Source organism: Monodelphis domestica, chromosome 2, assembly GCF_027887165.1.
Source record: "Monodelphis domestica isolate mMonDom1 chromosome 2, mMonDom1.pri, whole genome shotgun sequence".
Lineage (NCBI taxonomy): Eukaryota > Metazoa > Chordata > Mammalia > Didelphimorphia > Didelphidae > Monodelphis > Monodelphis domestica.
The window spans coordinates 455,468,685-455,489,703 of NC_077228.1; the positions used below are offsets into that span (position 1 = coordinate 455,468,685).

General features: G+C 38.0%; 1 protein-coding gene and 1 long non-coding RNA gene across 15 annotated transcripts in view; one reads left to right on the forward strand and one right to left on the reverse strand.

Annotated features, from left to right (window-relative positions):
* LOC107650985 (uncharacterized) overlaps positions 1-7,361 on the reverse strand; it is a 28,330-nt gene extending 20,969 nt beyond the window's left edge. The window contains exon 1 of the long non-coding RNA XR_001627238.2: positions 7,279-7,361. This is a non-coding gene — a long non-coding RNA (uncharacterized LOC107650985). The remainder of the gene's footprint in view (positions 1-7,278) is intronic.
* ERMARD (ER membrane associated RNA degradation) overlaps positions 1-21,019 on the forward strand; it is a 108,670-nt gene that overhangs the window by 54,085 nt on the left and 33,566 nt on the right. For 11 of the 14 annotated variants that reach the window (XR_008916724.1, XR_008916725.1, XR_008916726.1 and 8 more), the window contains exons 8-15: positions 933-1,047; positions 2,429-2,531; positions 3,589-3,618; positions 8,044-8,112; positions 13,400-13,573; positions 14,910-14,993; positions 18,181-18,260; positions 19,024-19,152. Coding sequence is in view for 10 of the 14 variants with exons in the window: in XM_016429024.2 (XP_016284510.1) it covers positions 933-1,047; positions 2,429-2,531; positions 3,589-3,618; positions 8,044-8,112; positions 13,400-13,573; positions 14,910-14,993; positions 18,181-18,260; positions 19,024-19,152 (784 nt within the window). In the remaining 4 variants the exon portion in view is untranslated. The remainder of the gene's footprint in view (positions 1-932; positions 1,048-2,428; positions 2,532-3,588; positions 3,619-8,043; positions 8,113-13,399; positions 13,574-14,909; positions 14,994-18,180; positions 18,261-19,023; positions 19,153-21,019) is intronic. The other 3 variants (XM_007484935.3, XM_007484930.3, XM_056819062.1) reach the window with 3 other exon arrangements.

Genomic DNA, 21,019 nt, shown 5'->3' on the forward strand with positions numbered 1-21,019 from the left:
ATCTTCTTGTACTCTGTTCTATGCATTCATAAGATCCAGTCACATTAGACTGCTTGCTATTCCTTGTACATGGCCCTCCATCACTTATTTCCCTGTCTTTTTTTAAAATCTTCCTTTCTGTCTTAGAACTGATACTAAATATTGTTTCCAAGGCAGAAAAGTGATATGAACTAGGCAGTTGTGATAGTGACTTGTCCAAGATTCACTTGTCTATGAAATGTCTGAGATCAGATTTGAACCTAGGACCTCTCATCTATAGGCCTGGCTCTCTATCCACTGAGCTGCAGAGTTCCCCCATCTCCTCATGCTTGAATGCTTTTCTCTTTCATCTCTCTCTCTTGATCCTCTGGTCTCCTCAGCTTAAGCTCTATCTTCTGCATGAGGCCCTCCTTCCTGAGGTTACTTTCTGTATATATCTTACAAGTACCTCTTTCTGTATTTGTCTCCTCTTTTAGAATGTGAACTCTGTCAAATGTGGAGGGTCTTGAATGTCAAGGAGAGAAGCTTGAACCATGTGCAGTAGGTAAATGTGCACACAGACCATCATAGACAAAGTAAAATAGGACCATACAGGTGTAGTCCTTATTCTTAAAGTGTTTATCATCTAATAAAAAATATACAAAGTATGTATCATCCACAAAAATATTCACAGTGAAGTAAAAGCACTAAACCAGTTAAATTAAGAATGTGAAATGATATGTGACTATATTAAGTACAATTGCAAATACATTTTGAAGACTAAATTCTAGGAGAGCTATAAAAGGAGAAATGAACAGTGCAAATGGTGATTGTATCAAGTACCATATTGGTTCAAATACATAAAAAAGTCAGTTCTTCAGAAGTACATAGCAGAATTGTTTAAATCTCTTTGATGGTTAACATATTACTGATTTCTAAAATTTGGCTGATGCAAAAATTACTTCAATATGCAGATATTAATGATGAAGTGCTGTCAGTAGTTGAAGAATTGATAAAGAAATCTACTTTTGTGTTGAAAATCATGATTCCATTTTGGGAAGCTATAGTAATGAAATTCAGATCACATAGGTAAGTGAAGAATTAGATTGTCATACTTATGATTTGGAGTGTGGGGTATTCAGAAGAATTTTTGACCTTCATAGATTGTTTACTCTTTGAATATAAGTAAATGAAAGAATTGAATTTAGGTAACTCAACAAGTTTCAATTGTTTTAGTAGCTAATCCAAAAACATTCTATTCAAGCATTTCAGATTTCACTTTTATTATAGTTGTTTTTACTTAGAGAAGTTCATTTCTTTCTATATTGTTTCCATCTTTAAAAGAATATATATAGAACTTTATAAGCAAATTATTTTTCTTGGTGCTTTGCAAGCTAAGAAAACATGGAGGTCAGATAAGACCTCTGACTTTCTAGATTGTAACAAGGGGCAAGTTAGCAAATGTAAGAAAGTAACAAAAAGGAGTTAGGATGCCTTTGAACTTCACTTTTTAAAGAAAAATTCATTAAAAAAATTTTGAGTTCTAAATTCTCTCCCTCCTTCTGTACCTTCCTCCACCCATTGAGAAGGCAGGCAATCTGATACTCATAGACATGTGAAGTCTTACAAAACATTTCCATATTAACTCTGTTGCCAAAAAACCCCCAAGAAGAATAAAGGGAAACAAATATATATACTTCAGTCTGCCCTCAGAGTTTATCACTTCTCTCTCTGGAGGTAGATAGCATTTTTCATCATGGAATTGTCATGGATCATTGTATTAATCCAAGCTAAATCTTTCACAGTTGATTGTCATTACACTATTGCTGTTACTATGAATAATGTTCTTATGGTTTTGTTCACATCACTTTGCATCAGTTCGTGTAAGTCTTCCCAAGTTTTTTGGAAACTATTCCCTTCACATTTCTAATAGCACAATAATATCCATTACATTTCTGTGGCATAATTTGTTCAAACACTCCCTAGTCTCCTCAATTTCCAGTTCTTTGCCACCACCCAAAAGCTACTATAAATATTTTTATAAATAGAGGTCCTTTAGAGACTCAGTTTGGCTCTGGTGTTTGTGAATGGCTTAGTATTGACATAAGAGAAATCAAATAGGACTGCTGTGACCATATATTGTTCCATTTAGAGATCATTAAAGATGCCTCTTTGAATCCTGAGATGTATTGAAGAAGCACTGTTATAAAATATATACATGTCATACATATATATGTATATATATGTATGTATGTATGTATGTATATATAGACAGCTTGGTGGCTTTGGATAAAAAGCTAGGTCTAGAGATGTGAGATCCTGGGTTCAAATTTTGGCTTAGATATTTCTTAGCTTGTGTGATCCTGGGCTTAACTCCAGTTGTCGAGCCCTTAACTGCTATTTTGCTTTAGAACCAATACATATAATATAAATATAAATATTTATGAAGAACTTTGGATCTTTCTCACAGATATGCAGACTGTATAATACTGTTACTGACACAGCTGGAAACTGGACTCCGAAAAATCTTTACCGAAGTTAATAAATGTCCAAAAAGATTTTTAACAGCAGAGGTATACACAATTTGTTTGTTTCATTATTATTGTGGGATAGTCTGAAAGCAAGCCATTTATTTGAGGTCAGTGATGGAAAAATATCTTGAGTTTATTAAACTTTGTTTACATTCAGAGTACAGGATTAAGTTATTTGTATGTTACTTCCTATAAAATGAGAATGTAATAAATCAGTCAGTAAACAGTTTTTTTTAGCACTGATTGTCTGGATGTTGGGGATACAGAAACAAAAATGAGAGGCCCTCATCTCATTTGTACTATTTACTTCACAGACTCATAGCAAAGGTGAAAGAAGACTATATCTGTAAGATGTTTTGTTGACAGAAAGCATCATATAAAATAATAATAATAATAAAATTTTATAACCTATAAAATGAAGTTTTATTTTTCTGATTGATTATCTCATTTGTTATTTCTTATTACTGTGACTTGCAGGAGTGATGTTTATTAACCTTTATGAAAACTTTAAAATAATTTTTTAAGGTGTCACCAAGTATACTTTAAAACTAATGATATATGAAAAAATAAGAGAGGCAGTATGGCATTGTGAACAAGATTCTGGGCTTGTAGTCAAGAAGATAGATTCAATTCTGTCTCTGGCACTTATTAATTGTGTCAGCTTGGGCAAACCATTTAATTCCTATGTAGTTCAGGCAACTCTGTTAGCAGAGTTATTTCCTACACCTTGCCTACCCTGACCAGATTACAGCTCCATATGGATATGAAAATGGATATATATAAATGTCATTTGCTATGGAAGCATGTTATTTACTGCATTCAAAGGTTTAAAAATAACAAATTAAAGTCCCTCATATGGGCACTATTTAAACATGGATTAATTATTGGTATATGATACTACAGGTCTTCTATAATAGGCTGTTATTTAGTTAGTATAGTTATTGCCTTCCCAATGATAGAAAGTCTCTTTAGTCAAAGGGGGTTTAGGTTTAGGATTTGTGGTCATGCATGAAAATTTTTTTCCTGTTTGAAAAATGTTACCCTACTTATATTTAATTTTAATTTTTAAATTTAATTTTTCTCTTTATTTTTTCTAAAGTCTACAGCTTTTTATACCACCTTTGATGAAGTAAGTAGTTAAGTAATCATGTTTATGAATTCTCTTTAAATGGAGTTTTTTATTTGTGTTAAAAATTGACTTCAGAAGTATAAGATTTCTTAATAGTATTTCATCTGAAAAAGATCTGGGTTTGTAGTGAACTGCAAGCTCAATTTGAATCAGCATTGTGATCTGGGAGCTTTCTTAGGTTACAATAATAAAAGCAAAGTGTTCAGGACCAAGGAGGTTATAGTCCTTTTGTACTCAGCCCCAGTCAGACCACATCTGAAATATGTTTAGTTCTAGGCATCTTGCTTTTAGGAAGGACATTGATAATCTAGAAAATTCAGAGGAATGAAACTATAATGGTGAAGGGCCTGAAGATAAAACTATTAAATAATCTATTGAAATAAGTAAGGAATTTAGTCTGGAAAAGAGAAGGCTCTGGGTAATGCTGTGATTGCTGCCTTCAAGTATTTTCAGGGCTGTCAAGTGGAAAAGGAATTTGACTTTTTTTGTTGTTGGATGAAATGAGTAGCAGTTGCCAAGAGGCACATGCTTCATATAAGAAAAAATACATAAACAAAAACAAAATACAAAAACAAGAACAAAAGCAGTAGTTAGAGGTATGCAGAAGTGGGACAGGGATGTAAGTGGACACTCAATGAAAGTTTTCAACTAAAGACTTGTTGCATAAATCATTGGAGAAATTATTGTTAGGTATGAATCAGACTAAGTGGCTTCTGATGTTTCATTCAGCTCTGAATTTCCAAGATTTTAAGATTCTGAGTACATTAGAAATGATCTTCAGTTCTGTGGGTGTAAAATTAGATTAATTTAAAGGTTGGGAGCTTTACTCAAACAAGATAACATGTGTTTAGCAGTACTTAGCACATAGTAGGGGCTATAGAAATGCTAATCATCCTCAGTATAGATGAAAACTCAGAGTATTAGAGTATCAGAGTATTATCTGCCAAAAATAAAATTTTAACTTAATCAGTGAAATTGCTTACATTATTTGGTGATATGTTAGTAACCTAGTACTTAAAACCTTAACTTGAACTCCAATTTTAAGAGATGTCAACATTATTATCTAACACTTTATAAAAACCTTTAGTCTGTTGTATAAATGGAGATTTTGAACCTTTGACTGCATTCCCCAGAAGTCCTTTGGATTTCCCAAAATTCTCTATAATCTCTTCTGAGTCTCCACGTTGGTGAGATCATGTTATTGGTATTTAACTGGCTGTAACTCCTCCCATGCTCTCTCTTTTTGACCTGCAACTGGGCTGAGTTCAGGTAGTTTTTTGCTTTAGTTATTAATAAAATTTTATAAAAATAATACTTAATTATTGATGATAAATTTTAAGCTTTACAATTTGGCAATCACAAAGGGAACTCAAAAATAGGAGTCTCCTTCATTTCATGAGTATCTGAAAGAAGTACAGGGGGTAAAGTTAAGGATTCCTCAGGCAGTTCCAGTGTCATAGAGAACAAGTTATTGTGGCCCTAAGCTTGCATAAAAGGTCTCTCCCAAGCAAATTTATAGGGGAGCTAGGCATTAAGAGGAAAGAGGGTTCCACACTAAGGGGTTCTATAGCCACTATTCTAGAGGAAAATTTGGGAACCTTTAGGGATGTCCCTGATACCCCCACAACATTAATTGAGCCAATGGAACTGCAATCCGATTCAGGTATACTTTAAAAATCAGACTGGGAAGCTCCAGTGTCCAAAAGACAATCATAATAGATATTGCCAATTTTTAATGCTATGTGGGGCTCATCAGTATGGGGGGGAAGTGGATAGGGACAGTGGTCAGTAAGATGTCAGGGTCTGGAAAATCAAAGGTTTTTTGATTTTCCTCTGATTCCTGTCCCCCCCCCCCCATATACCTTCATAATCTTTGGGTAGTTCCTTGGGCTCCCCTCTGAGGGGCAGTAGCAGTAGCATCCTGGGTTGTTCAGGGATGAGCTCCACTCAAGATAGACTGCTGTGGGATCATTTGGTATGAGTTGACAGGTGACTGATTTATATTCTTAGAATTATTATCAGTCCTAAAATTATGATTCCTGAAATCACCATTGTAATTATTATTCCTGTAAATATTCCTATCAGAATTTTTCCAGTGGGTATAGTTCCTCATTGCCTGGGAAAAATTCTTATAGTTCATCATTATGTGGCCCTTCTTCTGAAAGAAGTAGCAGATAAAGGACTGATAGTTAGGTTCTTGGAGAGGGGCTAGTGCCATTTGTTGAGCATCATGCCCTTTGTCTTGTTTATCAAACCTATCCTTTAAAGATTTGATATCTTTTCTCAAGGTTTCTATGACATTATTAGCCTCTTCCTATTTTTCTTTTTGGCCTTCAAAGATATAAGAAACAATTTTCCTCAACTCTTCAAGGTCCATCTGAGGCTACCGTGGGCAATGTGTCTTAAAATAATTGTGGACTACACTGCAAGACTTGTTGACAAAAATGTCTATTTACTTACTATCTTTGTCTTTAGAAATATCAAGGTCTAAGTACCGATCCCCCAAGCTCAATGAGCTTATCAATGAATTGTGAGGGTGTCTCATCATTGGATTGTTTAAGGCTTTCAAATTTGGTCCATGCTTCTGTATCTCCGGAGCATTCTTGCATTGCTGTTATAATGACCTCCTTACGATGATTTAATTGCAACCAGTCCTTGGGACTGTTATAATCCCAGTCAGAATCTTGAGTGGCCAGTGTGTTGCAGCATGCCCCCAGACCTTGTTAACATGAGAGATGATCTTATTTTTCTTACGTTCTGTTAGAAAAGCATTGAGCAAATTCTCAACATCCTTATAGGATGGGTCATATTGATAAAAAATATCAGCCATGGGGGCAGCTGGGTAGCTCAGTGGATTGAGAGCCAGGCCCAGAGATGGGAGGTCCTGGGTTCAAATCTGGCCTCAGACACTTCCCAGCTGTGTGACCCTGGGCAAGTCACTTGACCCCCATTGCCTAGCCCTTACCACTCTTCTGCCTTGGAGCCAATACACAGTATTGACTCCAAGATGGAAGGTAAGGGTTTAAAAAAATATATATCAGCCATCTTTTTGGTCACTACTCCAGGTTCTCATTCAAACCGAGATATATTATATTTCAATTCTCTAATTTCTTGAGGAGTGAAAGGTATATGCTGTCTTAGGGTTACCACATCCCCATTTCGTCCTATTTCAGGCACTTCCTTTAAGGGGAAAAGAACTTCATAGGAATCATTTGATGACTAGGTTTCCTTAGAAGTTGAAGGTGGGGATACTGAGGAAACATGCGTAGGAACTCTAAGGGGGTAAATTTAGGGGTTTTTGACTGAAATATAAATTTAGTTGGTCACCAGGGATTAATTCAAATCCCAATAAAAATACTCAAGTCAGTTGGGAATTTTATGGTGATTTAATTAATATAGAGGGAAGGAATTAAGAAGAAGAGAGAGGGAAAAAGAGTATAGGATTTCTCTGACCTAGCCTGAGCCAAGGGGAGTTCAGAGACCTTCCTTCTAGCCACGAGACCTCCTCCGAGATGAGGGGCCTCCTATGAGGATGGCGTTTTTTAGGAAAGGTAAAGGAAAAAAAAAAGAATCAGCCTAAACTCTGAGAGAACTCAGTGAAGACATCTCACCTAAACTACACTACTTAGCTTCTCCCAGTATTGTATCAAGGACGCTCACCACCAAACTTGGACAATAGCTGCAGCCACTCCAAGATGCCAAGATGCCCAACAAGAGATAGAACCACCTCTCTGTGAAAAGCCTGGAGAGAGGAAGTGATGTGAAATACATAGACCATTTTTACATCACTTCCTGTGTCTCAAATGTACCAATGGTAGCTTAAGCTTGACTTGAGACAGCCCAGAGGGTCTGTCAGTTGTTTCTGATTTGTCATTTGCTAGCACATGTCTATCATAGGTCATCCTTCTCAACACTTAATCCTTAAGTAGGGGTGTAGATATTCCTGTTTTGTTAGACTAAGCAGGATAGAGTAAATCTAAAATTCACAGAACAGTTACCGTAGGAGGATGATATTTCTTTGGGGCTGGGACTGGTCGTGGGATCGGAGAAGGGACAGGAGAGAATGGGGGATTAGAAGCAGGATCAGGGGAGGTAAGATTAGCCAGGACTTGCAGAACATGAGAGAGATGTTGCAGAGTATGAGAGAGAAGAGATCTGTACCTGATATATAGGAGAGGGGTGTCTCACCTCCACTGTGAGAGAAATAGGATTGTCCTCTCTTAGTGGTTCAGGAATAGGCTTGCAAAATTCAGATTTGTTTTGGATGGGATCATCATTTTTCATTAGGTCATGTAAGTAGTGTTCTTTCACTTTTCATGTTTTGACTACTTTCTCAAAAGTATTATGTTGTCTCAGTAATACTGTTGTTAAGTAATTATTGTGAGACTTCAGGTATATTCACAATTTATTTCTTTGCCTTTTTAGATGTTAGCAAAACAATTGAATGATGTTGAAATCAATCATCTCCCTTTTTTTCTTGGAGAATCTGCTATGGTAAAGTATTAAGTATCTTCCAAATTTAACATTCTTTATATGTGAAAATGATCTATTAAAAACAAAGTAAAAGTAGTTAACTTTGGCCAGGACTGAGATATTTCCTTATGGAACATATGTTCAAATCAGTGTTTCCTGTCTTGCATTTTGGTTCAGATTTCTAAGGTGTCTGAATATCTGTAACACTGGGGCTCAGGAGGAATCTATCCCAGAGTTTGTTTTTTAATTTTTGGGTGGGGTAGTTGTATGTGTATTGGTGGCGAGGAGGGAATAGGACCAATAAGCTATTATCTGGGTCTGACTAAATAGGAGAAGTGAAGTGGATAAAATTGTATGGGAAAGAAGATGAAATTGAAAATGAGAAGATAGGTAGGAAAAGAAGAAAGATGATAAAAGAGGCATAAGTTAAAGGTTGAAAAAGGAGAGTGGGGAGAAAAAATAAAGGGGAGGAGGGGAAGAAATGGCAAAAGGAGAGAAAGTGAAGAAAAAAGAGAACAAAAGAAAAATAAGAGAAAAAAGCAAAAAAAAAAAGAACTAAAGAAAGGGAGAAAAGGAAAAAGAGGTACTAATGCATTACAAATAAATATTTCAGTTGTCCTTGGAGGTCACTGGGCCAGTGAAGTATGTATCATTGATGGCCTCTACCATGACTTATGTAACCCCAACCTTGGAAGGCAGAGCCTTATCTTCCAGCTCCAGAATGAAATGAGCAGAGGCCAGTTTTATGTGTAGGGAGGAAGGACCCAGAGAGAGTTTGCTCAGCTTCAAGAAATTGCCTGCCTGACAGCTTTCCCTATTCTGTCTTGTTTTCAGGGCTGCCCAACTATGACTGGATTCTCTTAGTCTTAGGCTAGAGTGCCAGAGTATTTAGTATTATCCTAGCCCAAAGCCTTTCTAAGGAGCTAGCAGGTAGAGAAAGCCCAGGTATCAGTTCCCCTTGGCATAGGCAGCTTTATATATCCCCAATCCGCTACTTATCTAAGGGATAAATTACCTCACACTTCTAGTAGATAGTAATGCAGTAGTTGTAGCTCACTTTCTTCTTTTGGAGAACCATGTACTGGTAGTAACCAAAATTGGATGAGTGTGTCAAGGTAAAGATGGGAATTGTGCCTTTGCTCACTTAGAACCTCTTATATGCTGGAAAATTTGAGGACAAAGGATAAAATTAAAAGTGTATTTATTAAAGTTATTCTAACAGCAACTCAAGTAATTAAACTAAATTAAATAATATATCAAATGGAAGATATATCCCTATGTAGATGCCTTTTAGTGCATTATGAGGTTATCAATATAAAAATATACTCTAGCTGCTTTTATAACTCTTGTGGGGAAAATGCTATGTAAATCTACCAAACCAATATGTATATGTGTATGTGTGAAATTTCCATTTTGTATTCATATTGTTGAGGGGGAGAAATAACTATTTCAATTTATTGGGTCTCAGAATAAAAGAAAAAGACCAAGGTAATGGCAAGAGAGAAGAATGGTAGTGCTTGTGGACAGTATTAAAGGTTATGTGTACATGAAGAGAGATTAATAAATTTTGGTTGATTTAAAGAGAGATTGGGTAGTAGAGAAAAGTTTTATAAATAATCACTACCATTAGCTATTAGAAGCTCAGCTTTCTGTAACGAATTGAAAATTTCCCCTGGTTTCCTTAGAGATTTTAACTAACGCTTTAAAAAAAACAAACAACCCTTATCAAGATCAAGAATGAGGTGGTAAGATTTTTTATTAATGTATCATTGCACATTTGCATTTTAGTGAACCAAGAATCCCATTGTCTGTTTTCTGGTTTGTTTTATTTTGTTTTGATTCAAATATACTATAATTATTAATATACTATTATTATTAACATTATTATATATATGTTTGTAAAAAGTTTACAAGAAGTTAGGATTTTTTATATAGTAATACTAAGAGCCTTGCATGTGGAGATAGAGGATCTGGGTTTGATTTATTACCTGAATGACCATGGGCAGATGTTGAATTTTCCTGGACCTCCATCTCCTTAACATTGAAATGACTTCTCAGGCTCTTTCTGTCTCTAAATCCTATGATCCTGTACCAGAGGAAGATTTTTACAGTAAAAAAGTATGTTAGTTAGTGGTAGTCTCTCGGTGACCGAGAATGACAATTGTCTTTGTGCATTATCATCTATTGATGTGGTTTTGAAGTCCAAAGACTGAGGCGCAAAGTTTGTGGCACATGGGGCATGGGACGCCAGTTGTTACGGGAGGTGCCATTATGGCCTGGTGTCGGTGTTCACGCGCAGCGGCAAGACGTCGATGTCGTTCATCTTCAAAGGTGGCGGCGGCATGGTTAATGTGGGTTCGCCAGCTGCTTCTGACAGAGGCAGCAAGTTCTAGTTGCTTTGGTGTAATGCCAGCCCACTTCAAGTTTGACTTTAGCTGATCCTTGTATCTTTTCTTTGGTTGGCCTTGTTTCCTGAGTCTGGCTGACAGTTCACCATAGAATACCTGTCTTGGTATTCGCTGTGGGTCCATGCGGATGACATGTCCAGACCATCGTAGCTGGGTTTTGAGGACCATTACTTCAATGCTGGTGGAGTTGGCTCTGTCGAGGACTTCCTGATTGGTGATTCGGGCCTGCCATCGGATCCTCATGATTGACCGGAGAGAGCATTGGTGGAATTGCTCCAGCTGTTTCATGTGCTTCCGGTACAGTGTCCATGTCTCACAACCTTACAGGAGCGAGCTGAGGACCACTGTGTTATGCACTTTGACTTCGTCGCAGTGCTTACACCTCTGTGTCAGAGGACTTTGGAGCGCAGCCGCCTGAGTGCCTAGCTGGCCTTTTGGATCCTGGCATTAATCTCGTGGTCTAGGGACCCGTCGTTGGCGATGGTGCTGACCAGGTACTTGAAAGTGTTGATGTTAGAAAGCTGCGTGCCATCGATTGTAATGCATGGCTGGTTCGTTGGCCTCCCTGGTGCAGGTTGGAACAGCACCTCTGTTTTGCTGAGGCTGATAGTCAGGCCAAACAGTTTTGTTGCAATAGAGAACCTGTCCACCATGGTTTGAAGATGATTTTCTTGGTCGGCCATGAGAGCACAGTCATCTGCGAAGAGAGCTTCCAGGATGAGTCTCTCTGTTGTCTTTGTTTTTGCAGTCAGTTGGCGAAGATCAAATAGTGAGCCATCCAGTCGGTATTTGATGTAGACACCCAGGTCTAGATCCATCACAGCATGTCATAATACTTGGGTGAAGAATAGGTTGAATAGCACTGGAGCGAGGACACAGCCTTGTTTCACGCAATTGGAGATGATGAAGACAGAATGAAGAGAGAATTCACGGTGTTGGCCTGGCTATCAAGACCAGTTTGCTCAAACAACTGCCAGACTTGCCTGTGGGCATCAGTGAGAGACTCATGAAGATCCGTTTATCTCTCAGCAAAGACCAGTATGCCACTATCATCAGCGCATATGCCCCAACACTAACCAGCACAGAGGAGACCATTGAGCAGTTCTACTCTGACCTGAGTGCCGTCCTGCACTCAGTGCCCACAAATGACAAGCTGATACCACTGGAAGACCAATGCCCGCGTTGGCCAGGACCATGAAAGATGGAAAGGAGTGCTCGGCAAACACGGCGTGGGCAAAATGAACAACAACGGCCTACTGCTACTCAGCAAATGCTCAGAGTTCGAACTCACCATCACGAACACTGTGTTCAGAATGGCGAACAAATATAAAACAACGTGGATGCACCTGTGATCAAAACAGTGACATCTCATTGACTACATCATTGTATGCCGGCGAGACATCCAGGATGTAAAGATCACCAGAGCCATGAGAGGAGCTGAATACTGGACAGACCACTGATTGGTTAGAGCGACTCTTCAAATGCGCATTTCGCCTCGCCATCCAAAATGCGCCCAGACAGTTCGCGCATTTTACAATGTGAGTCGTCTTAGAGATCCATCTTATTTGCAAACATTCCAGTCCTGCCTGAATGACAAGCTGTTTGCCAAGGGACCAAGGGACTCACTGGAAGCTCAATCGAGAAATGGAACCAGTTCAGAGACACAGTGAAGGAAACATCAAAGGCAGTCCTAGGCCCCAAACAACGCAACCACCAGGACTGGTTTGACAAGAACAACAGTGCTATTGAAGACCTATTGAGCAAAAAGAACAAAGTCTTTATGGAGTGGCAAAATAACCCAAACTCTGCTCCTAAAAAGGACAGATTCAAGTCTCTCCAAGCCGCAGCACAGTGTGAGATCAGGAAGATGCAAGACCGATGGTGGGAAAAAAACTCAGAAGAAATCCAGTGCTTTGCTGATACGAAAAACTACAAACAATTTTTCAGTGCCCTCAAGACTTTCTATGGGCCATTAAAACCCACCACCACTTCCTTGCTATCCTCTGATGGTGACACTCTCATGAAAGATAAAAAAGGCATCAGTAACAGGTGGAAAGAACACTTCAGTCAGCTTCTCAACCAACCTTCTTCAGTCGACCAAAGCACCCTTGACCAGATCCCCCAAAACCACACCATTGAACAACTTGACATCCCTCCTTCAATAGAGGAAGTCCAAAAAGCCATTAAACAAATGAGTACAGGCAAGGCACCGGTAAAGACGGGATCCCAACCGAGGTGTACAAGGCCTTAAGTGGAAAGGCGCACCAGGCATTCCACATAGTGCTGACCACCATATGGGAAGAGGAAGACATGCCCCCAGAACTCAGAGATGCCTCCATCGTAGCCCTATACAGGAACAAAGGCGCATGAGCAGCCTGTGACAACTACAGAGGCATCTCACTACTCTCCACTGCTGGAAAGATCCTCGCCCGTGTTATACTCAACAGACTCCTGTCATTTGTTTCAGAGCAGAATCTGCCTGAATCACAATGTGGCTTCCGACCAGATTGCAGCACCATCGACATGGTCTTCACGGTGAGGCAAATGCAGGAAAAATGCCTTGAGCAGAACCTGAGTCTCTACATTGTCTTCACAGACCTGACAAAGGCGTTCGACACAGTGAACAGGGATGCATTCTGGGTGATCCTTAGCAAGCTTGGTTGCCCAGCAAAATTTGTCAAACTGATCCAGCTCTTTCATGTCGACATGACAGGGGAAGTCCTATCTGGTGGAGAGGCTTCCGATCGCTTCAAAAAAGTATGTACAAATGGTATATTGGATTTGTTATGGTCACACTGAAAAGTATGGTCCAGTGGAAGTGTTATCTCTTCTTTAATTGACTTTATGTAATTCACACCAGGAAGATCACTTGTGTCTCATTGTCACTTGTTTTCTGACAGGAGTTTCTTTGGGATTTCTTGAACCATCAGGAAGGCCCCCGTGTAAGAGATCATTTAAGCCATGGAGAGGTGAACTTAAATGACTTTCCGAAGGAGGTTACAAACCAGCTACTTGCCTTTTCCATTGTACTCTTATTCAGATTTGTTGGAGAAGATGTATTATCAGTTTCCATGGTAATATTATTTATGCAAATTGAATACCAGTTATATTTGCTACCAAGTGTGTGTGAAATGAGTACTTTGAAAATGAAGTCAGTTCTCAATTCTATTTTGAATCACTGATTTCTCTACTAGCAGGGAAAATTGAGAATGGAACCTATTTATGGACTTCTTTTAAAAAATTCTCCTTGACAGAGTAGTCTATAAATTTTCTTTCCAATTAATTTGAAGTTGTTTAAGCACTTCTGTATGTTTCTAAAAGCAAATGAGAATTGTCAAGGACTGGAGCTATGTGGTACGCTTGGAACTGTAACCAGATTCTCTGCTCCTGGTTGATAATGAACAATTCATATGATCTTGGGCAAGTCTCTTAAACTCTTTAGGTCTCACATTCATCATCTGTTTGTAGAATGAGAAGTAAGGGTTTCCAGCTTGGAATATGAGCAACTCTTATCAAGGGATATTGGGAATATGTAGGAACTAACTATTATCCTATTGAAATTAATTATATTTCAGTTATTATTGCATGTTAATGGCAAACTCCTTAATTTATTTAGAGGAAAAGGGAATTTAGAGGGAAGGGAATAAAAATTTATATGGCACCTACTTTATGCCAGTTACTATGCTAAATACTTTTACTAATATCTTATTTGATCCTTATAGCAGCTATTAGGTAGGTGCTATTATTATCCCCATTTCACATTTGAGGAAACTGAGGCAAACTGAGGCTAGGCGACTTGCCCACTAGTAAATGTTTGAGTCCAGACCCTGTGCTCTGTCCACTCTGCCACATAATTTGTCTTATATAAGAAGGGGATCAGGTAGAGAAAGATTTATTCAAAGGCAAAGGGTATTGAACCTGAAAAAGATTGGAAATCCCTAGACTGGAGGATCTTCTAGCTCTAGTGTTACATGATTCTATTATTCTGTGAACTAAAACAAAACTTTTTCAAAACTATACATACTAAGCTATTAAATGTCATAAAAGATACTCTAAATGTCTACTAAATTTATTTGGGGATGGGACATGGCAAGATTATTATTATTAAAGCTACCATACTTCTAAATTTTGTTCAAATGTCTGTTATTATCCTTAATGGATTAAATTAAAACTAAAGTTACTGGCTATAATATGTTCTGTTTCAAATTACATGGAATGTTTAATGAAGAGTTTTTGTTGGTTTTTTATTTTTTATTATAGTTGTCTTTTTTCCTGTCTTCCTTTTGAGAGAAGGTCTCTGGGAAACCTATGCCTATTAATGAGTTTCAGTTCAGTGTAAGAAAGTCATGAGCTAAAATAATAATTACAATGATCAAATTTAATTTGCTCTTTCTATTTTTAAAAAATCAGGAGAATGTATCAATCCGAATTTTAATCAGCTGTGCAAATCGCTATTGTTCTCAATTTCATCCAGTTTCTCAGCTTAAAAAAAAGGTAGGAAAACATATTATCTAAAGGTATAATGTGTGTGTGTATGAACTTGTTCTTTTATAAGTCTGGAACTAAGTCACAGTATAGTAGTGATAGAGAACTTTAATTACCTGGAACTCTATTAGAGAGTTCTTTTCTGAACAAAGTGGAGCAGAGAATAATGTCTTGGCTTTCCTTAATAATTACTTAGTCCTTCGAAATATGGAGAGAAGAACATAAGGAACTTGTTTGGATTTAATTCTTAACAAAATGGGGTGATTAAATTCTAGGATTTTAATTCTTAAAAATGAGAGTGAGCTTTCCCCTTCCCTCCCTTTACCACCTCTCCTCTCCTCTCATTTCTTCCCTCTTTTTCTCTCTTCTTCAGCCTATTGGTTCCTTCCTCACTATTTTCAAAGGAGCCCAAACATTCCCCATTCTTAAAAAAATCTTTTCTCAGTTGTACTAGCCTCTCAGGCTACATCTCTCTTCCTTTTCTCAGATAAACTCATTGAAAAAGCTGTCTCTACCCTCTCCTCTCACTGCTCAGCCCTTTGAATTCTGGCTTCTGACTTCATCACCTAACTGAAACTGTTCTTTCTGAAGTTACTGATAGTTTCTGAAAGTCCAAATCTCAGTATTTATTAAAATTTCTTATCCTTCTTGACCTTTCTGGTGCATTTGACACTAGTGGCCATCCTCTCATTCTGGCTACTTTTAGGCATCACCCACCATTTAGCCTGTTGGACATTTGTTTAATTATTATTCCCATTTTATAGATGAGGAAATTGATGCTGAGAAGTTAAGTGTATTGCCCATTGTCACACAGCTCTTCACATCAGAATAAAGACTCAAACTTGGATCTTCCTGATTTAAAAATTCTCTTTCTGTCTCTTCCTTGCCCTCTCTGATCACCTCCTCTTTCTTGCCCCAATTTTAAGTCTCTTCTTATTCACTAGCTCCTTCCTTGATGCCTACAAATATACTCTCTGACCTATAAAAATGTACTCCCCCTTTCTTAGGACACCATGATTCCCTCAGACAAAAATATATATATACATATATTTTTTTCCATATTTAAATGTTTCCCTTGGTTTATATCCTTAAAAAGCTTTTTTTTTTGGTATAGTCAGCTCCTCAGGAAGAAGAAAAAAAGTTTCTTTTCTTTATTGTCTCCACTTGCTCTCAATTTTCATTCTTTTCTGACATCTGGTGTTATTAATCAACTGAAATAGCCTTCTCAAACCTAAGCCTTCACCTTCATCAATGAGCTCTTCTTTCTTTAAAAAAAATTCTCATCTTTATGGATGTCTTTTTTTAATATCACATTCATTTCCAAATATTTCCTTCCTTTCTTCCCTTTGGAGTTAGCCATTTGTTGTAAGAAAATTATTTAAAAAGGAGGGGAAAGAAATAGTTCAGCAAAAGTGACCAACACCAACATGTCTAACAGCATATGCCATATTCTGTACCCATTTTTACCCTCTTCACTGAGGGGGGAGGGAGGTACATTTTCTTAACCCTGTGAGCTAGTATTTATTAAATATCTACTATGGGCTGATCACTGGGAATACAGAGAATGGCCAAAACACCTCTCCTTCCCCCAACACACAAAAACCCTGGTCCCTACTCTGAAGGAGCTCATGGTCCAAGTCAGGGTTCAACATTCAAATAACTATATACAAATAAGATATAAAATAATAACTAGCATTGTATAACACTTACAATGTACCAGACACTGGGCTAAGCTCTTTACAATTAATATCTCATTTGATTCTTAGAACATCCCTGGTAAATAGGTGCTATTATTATCCCCATTTTATAAATGGGACAAATAGGTTAAGTGACTTGCCTTGGGCCACATAGCAAGTGTCTGAGGCCAGATTTGAACTCAGCTCTTATGAACTCCAGGCCCATTGCTCTGTCCAGGGTGCCACCTATTAAGAATGGCTTCAGCATGAGGGGGCTAACACTAAGCAGGACTGGGAAAGGCATCCTGCAGAAGCTAAGACTTTAACTGAAACTTGAAGGAGGCTGGGCTAACCAGAAGGTGATGAGGAGGAAGATATTTCCTGTCAGAGAGAATAGCCAATGAAAATGGGATAGATGGAGAGTGTTGTGTAAAGAGCAACAAGGAGGCACAGGCCTGGGAGACAGCTGTAAGCACTGTGGAGAGGCATTGGGGCAGAGCAGAGTGGGTTACAAAAGGCTTTAAAAGTCAGTCTGTTTGAGATTTGATCATGGAGGTGACAGGGAGCCAATGCAGTTGAGATGGTCAGACCTCTGTTCTCTAGATCAGTGTGACAGCCTAGTAGAGGTTAGACTGGAGTTAGGCAGGGGAGCAGCCAAAGGCCACTGCAGGACCTGAGGTGTCAGATGTTTGAGGGCCTGCATCAAGGCCTGTGGCAGTGTCAGGAGGAAAGGGGTCAGCTACTGGAGATGCTACAAAAGGAGAAACGACAGGGCATGGCCAGAGCTTGGAGATGCAGGGTGGCTGTGTGAGAGGGAGGAGTTGAGGGTGACAAACCTGGCAAACCTGGGGGCCTAGAAGGGTGGTGGTAACCCTCCCCAGTAGCAGGAAAATTAGGAAGAGGGGAGGACTTGGGGGAAAGATAATGAGTACAGTTTTGGAGATGTTGAATTTAAGATATCTACTGGACATCTGTGTAATTCATCTCTAGGCCAAACTTGAAGCCTTATAATTGCACTTCAGGGTGTAAAGGAGACATTGTATAAGTGTCTCCAGTGTGGTCATTACTTTGAATCACTTAATCATGAACTTGTTCTATCTTCTTAGTCATTTACTTGTAATTTATGCATACCTGGCAGCAAAATACAGAATTACTTATGCTAATCTTTTTTTTTTTAAACCCTTACCTTCTGCCTTGGAGCCAATACACAGTATTGGCTCCAAGGCAGAAGAGCAGTAAGGGCTAGGCAATGCGGGTTAAGTGACTTGCCCAGGGTCACACAGCTGGGAAGTGTCTGAGGCCAGATTTGAACCTAGGACCTCCCGTCTCTAGGCCTGGCTCTCAATCCACTGAGCTACCCAGCTGCCCCCTTATGCTAATCTTTTTGACTAACGTATTAAAAGTGGAGTTTAATGAGTTTCTCACATGTATTAGATTTAAATTTTGATATCATTTAAAAATATGTATTTATAGAAAATATTTTTAAATTCTTTAAAGTTAACTGTATTTTAATGTTCTAGATTTTACACTGTGAAAAAAGCATCAAAATATGGCCTCAACTTCCATTAGTACCAGAGGAACAAATTCCAGAAGCAACCAGGTAACCTCAAAAAAGGTTGGACAAGTCAAGGGCAATGTCATGGAGTTATAAAAGATCTTGATAGGCCTTTGACCCTTAATGTTAAAGTTCAGAGAAGGCTTTTAGAAGATCAATACTCAGATAAACACATGGATCTGTGATCTCAGGAATGTGGGTATTTCCTCCAATGATTTAGGCCACAACCCACCCATGGCACCATTTTGTGAAACTCTTGGTTATGACCTGTTATAATTTTGCCACTAGGGAGCCACCCGCCTTGCTAGAGGACACTTTTTTCCTTTCTTTGACTTTTGTTCTGGAGAGAGAAGATGCCAGTGGTGTGGGTAGCATTTCAAAAGTACCCTGTTGGGGCATTAGGTGATTCAGTGGTGAGAGAGGCCGGCCTGGAAACCAGAAGTCCTGGGTTCAAATGTTACATCAGACACAAACTATATATGTGGCCTTGAGCAAGTTATTTAACCCCAGTTGCCTAGCCCTTAATCGCTTTTCTACCTTGGAATAAATCCTTAATTAATGAATAGTATTAATTCTAAGAAAGAAGGTAAGGGTTTAAAAAAGATATATTGTTATTTCTTTGAAAAAAATTTTTTTTCTAATCAGTTCCTGCTTTTTAATCAAATGATTTGGTGGTGTTGTTACTTGATAAATGTTCTATGATAAAGTTATTGCAATTAATTTTATATAAGCTAGTTCATATTCATTTAATCAGATGTGAACTTCTAAAATTATACTCATAAATCCAAAATATTTTGTATTTTTCCAGATTAGAAAGCAGTTCTGAAGTTAATGATTGTGATAATTTGATTATAAAAATTTCCTCCGAGCTCCAATATTACATGCTGCAGAGTGACCATAATTTCAACAATTTACTGGATTATCCTCCCACAGAAAAGTAAGTCAAGGCATCTTGAATATTATTAAATATTATTTTAAAACATTATTATATTTATGTATAATAAAATATTCAATATAGAAATATTTATAAATAAAATTGAAAATATTTAAAATAAAATAAAACATAATTCATTTTTAATATTCATTAATTTTTTTGAGTTCCAAATTCTCTGCCTCCCTCCTACTCCTCTCCCATCCATTATGAAGTCAAGAAATGTGATATCAATTTTATGTGTAAAGTCATACAAATCATTTCTATATTGGCCACATTGCCAGAACAACAATAATAAGAAAAATTTTAAAAGTGAAGCACTTGTTTCAATTTGTATTTGGACTCCATCAGTTCATTTCTCTGGGAGTGAATAACATTTTTAATCTTAAGCCCTTCTGTGAATCTTAAAACTGCTCAAACTCTACCTTAAAACATTTGGTGAAGGTTATTCCCCATTTAAACAATGGAGGTACTTGATCAGGAATGTATTGAGAACTTAACCTTACTCCACCCATATTTAGGCATACCTTAAGGGAAAGGTAAAGTTGTAAAAACTCCTTACTGAACAATGAAAAAAAGTCCCCAACCCATACTTATAGTGAGGCCAAGCCCTTAAGCTAGGTCTATTTTTAGATCTAATACAAAAGGGTGCTAAGTACCTATGAAGGTCAAATTAATCACTAAAAGGGCAAGCTTAGCAAAGAGATGTGAAATACTCAGAAGTTTTAGTCTACCCAGAGAAGGTGATAACAAGATGTGAATTAAGAATGGTCAGTCCTTTGGAAAATGTCTACTGTGATTGGTAGATGTGAAAACTTAGGGGAGGTGACATAGGAGAAAATTCTCTTTAAAAGGAGGTCAGAGGCCTCTGGACGGAGTTCAGCTTAGGAAGCTGAATTGGAGTCTCTCAGTGGCTGAACTTAGTTGAGCACAGGAGCTGAACTGGAGGGTCTCTCTGAACACTAGAGTTTTGCTTGGAAGGATCTTGTGGTGAGTGATTAAAGACTGACTTAGTTTTCTCTCTTAAGGAGAAAGGCCTAGGTCATTGACCTAGGTCCTATTTCCTCTTACTCTCTCTCTTTCCCTTTCCTTAATTCCTCAATTTGTATTAATTTAAATCTCCATAAAACCCAGCTGACTTGGGTATTTCATATTTGGGAATTTTTCCCATGGTGACCACTTTATTTTTAATATAAAATCAAGACACTAAAATTTTATCTTTGCAGTTTTGGCAATTCAAAGTCTTAAACCCATATTTTCGCGGTCACAGTTTATGGCAACCACTCTTTTGTCTGTAACACTTCATAGCTATTGTTCATCATACAGTATTGCTATTGCTATTCACAATGTTCTCCTTGTTCTGTTCACTTCACTTTGCATCAGTTTATATAGAAATTTCCAGGTTTTTCTGAAACTATCCAGCTTGTCATTTGTTATAGTACAATAGTATTCCATCATGGCCACATCACAATTATTTTTCTAAAACCCTTACCTTCTGTCTTGGAATCAATAATGTGTATTGGTTCCAAGGCAGAAGAACAGTAAGGGATAGGCAATGAGGGTTAAGGGACTTGCCCAGGGTCACACAGTTGGGAAGTATCTGAGGTCAGATTTGAACCCAGGACTGAAATAAAGATAAACTGACTGGAAACTTTACTACTTAACTAGGGAGGATAAACTGAGGGGGAACCTGTTTCCTCTTACAATGATTGCTGTTCTCTGGCTTTGATTAGAGAGGCTGCTACAGGGACCTGAAACTGCTGAGGGAACCTGAGGCTGCTTATTTATAATGGAGGCAGAACAGAAATGCTGCTGGGGGGATGTCACTACACAGAGATGCTTGGTGCACAGGGTACACTGCTTATGAGGGGCT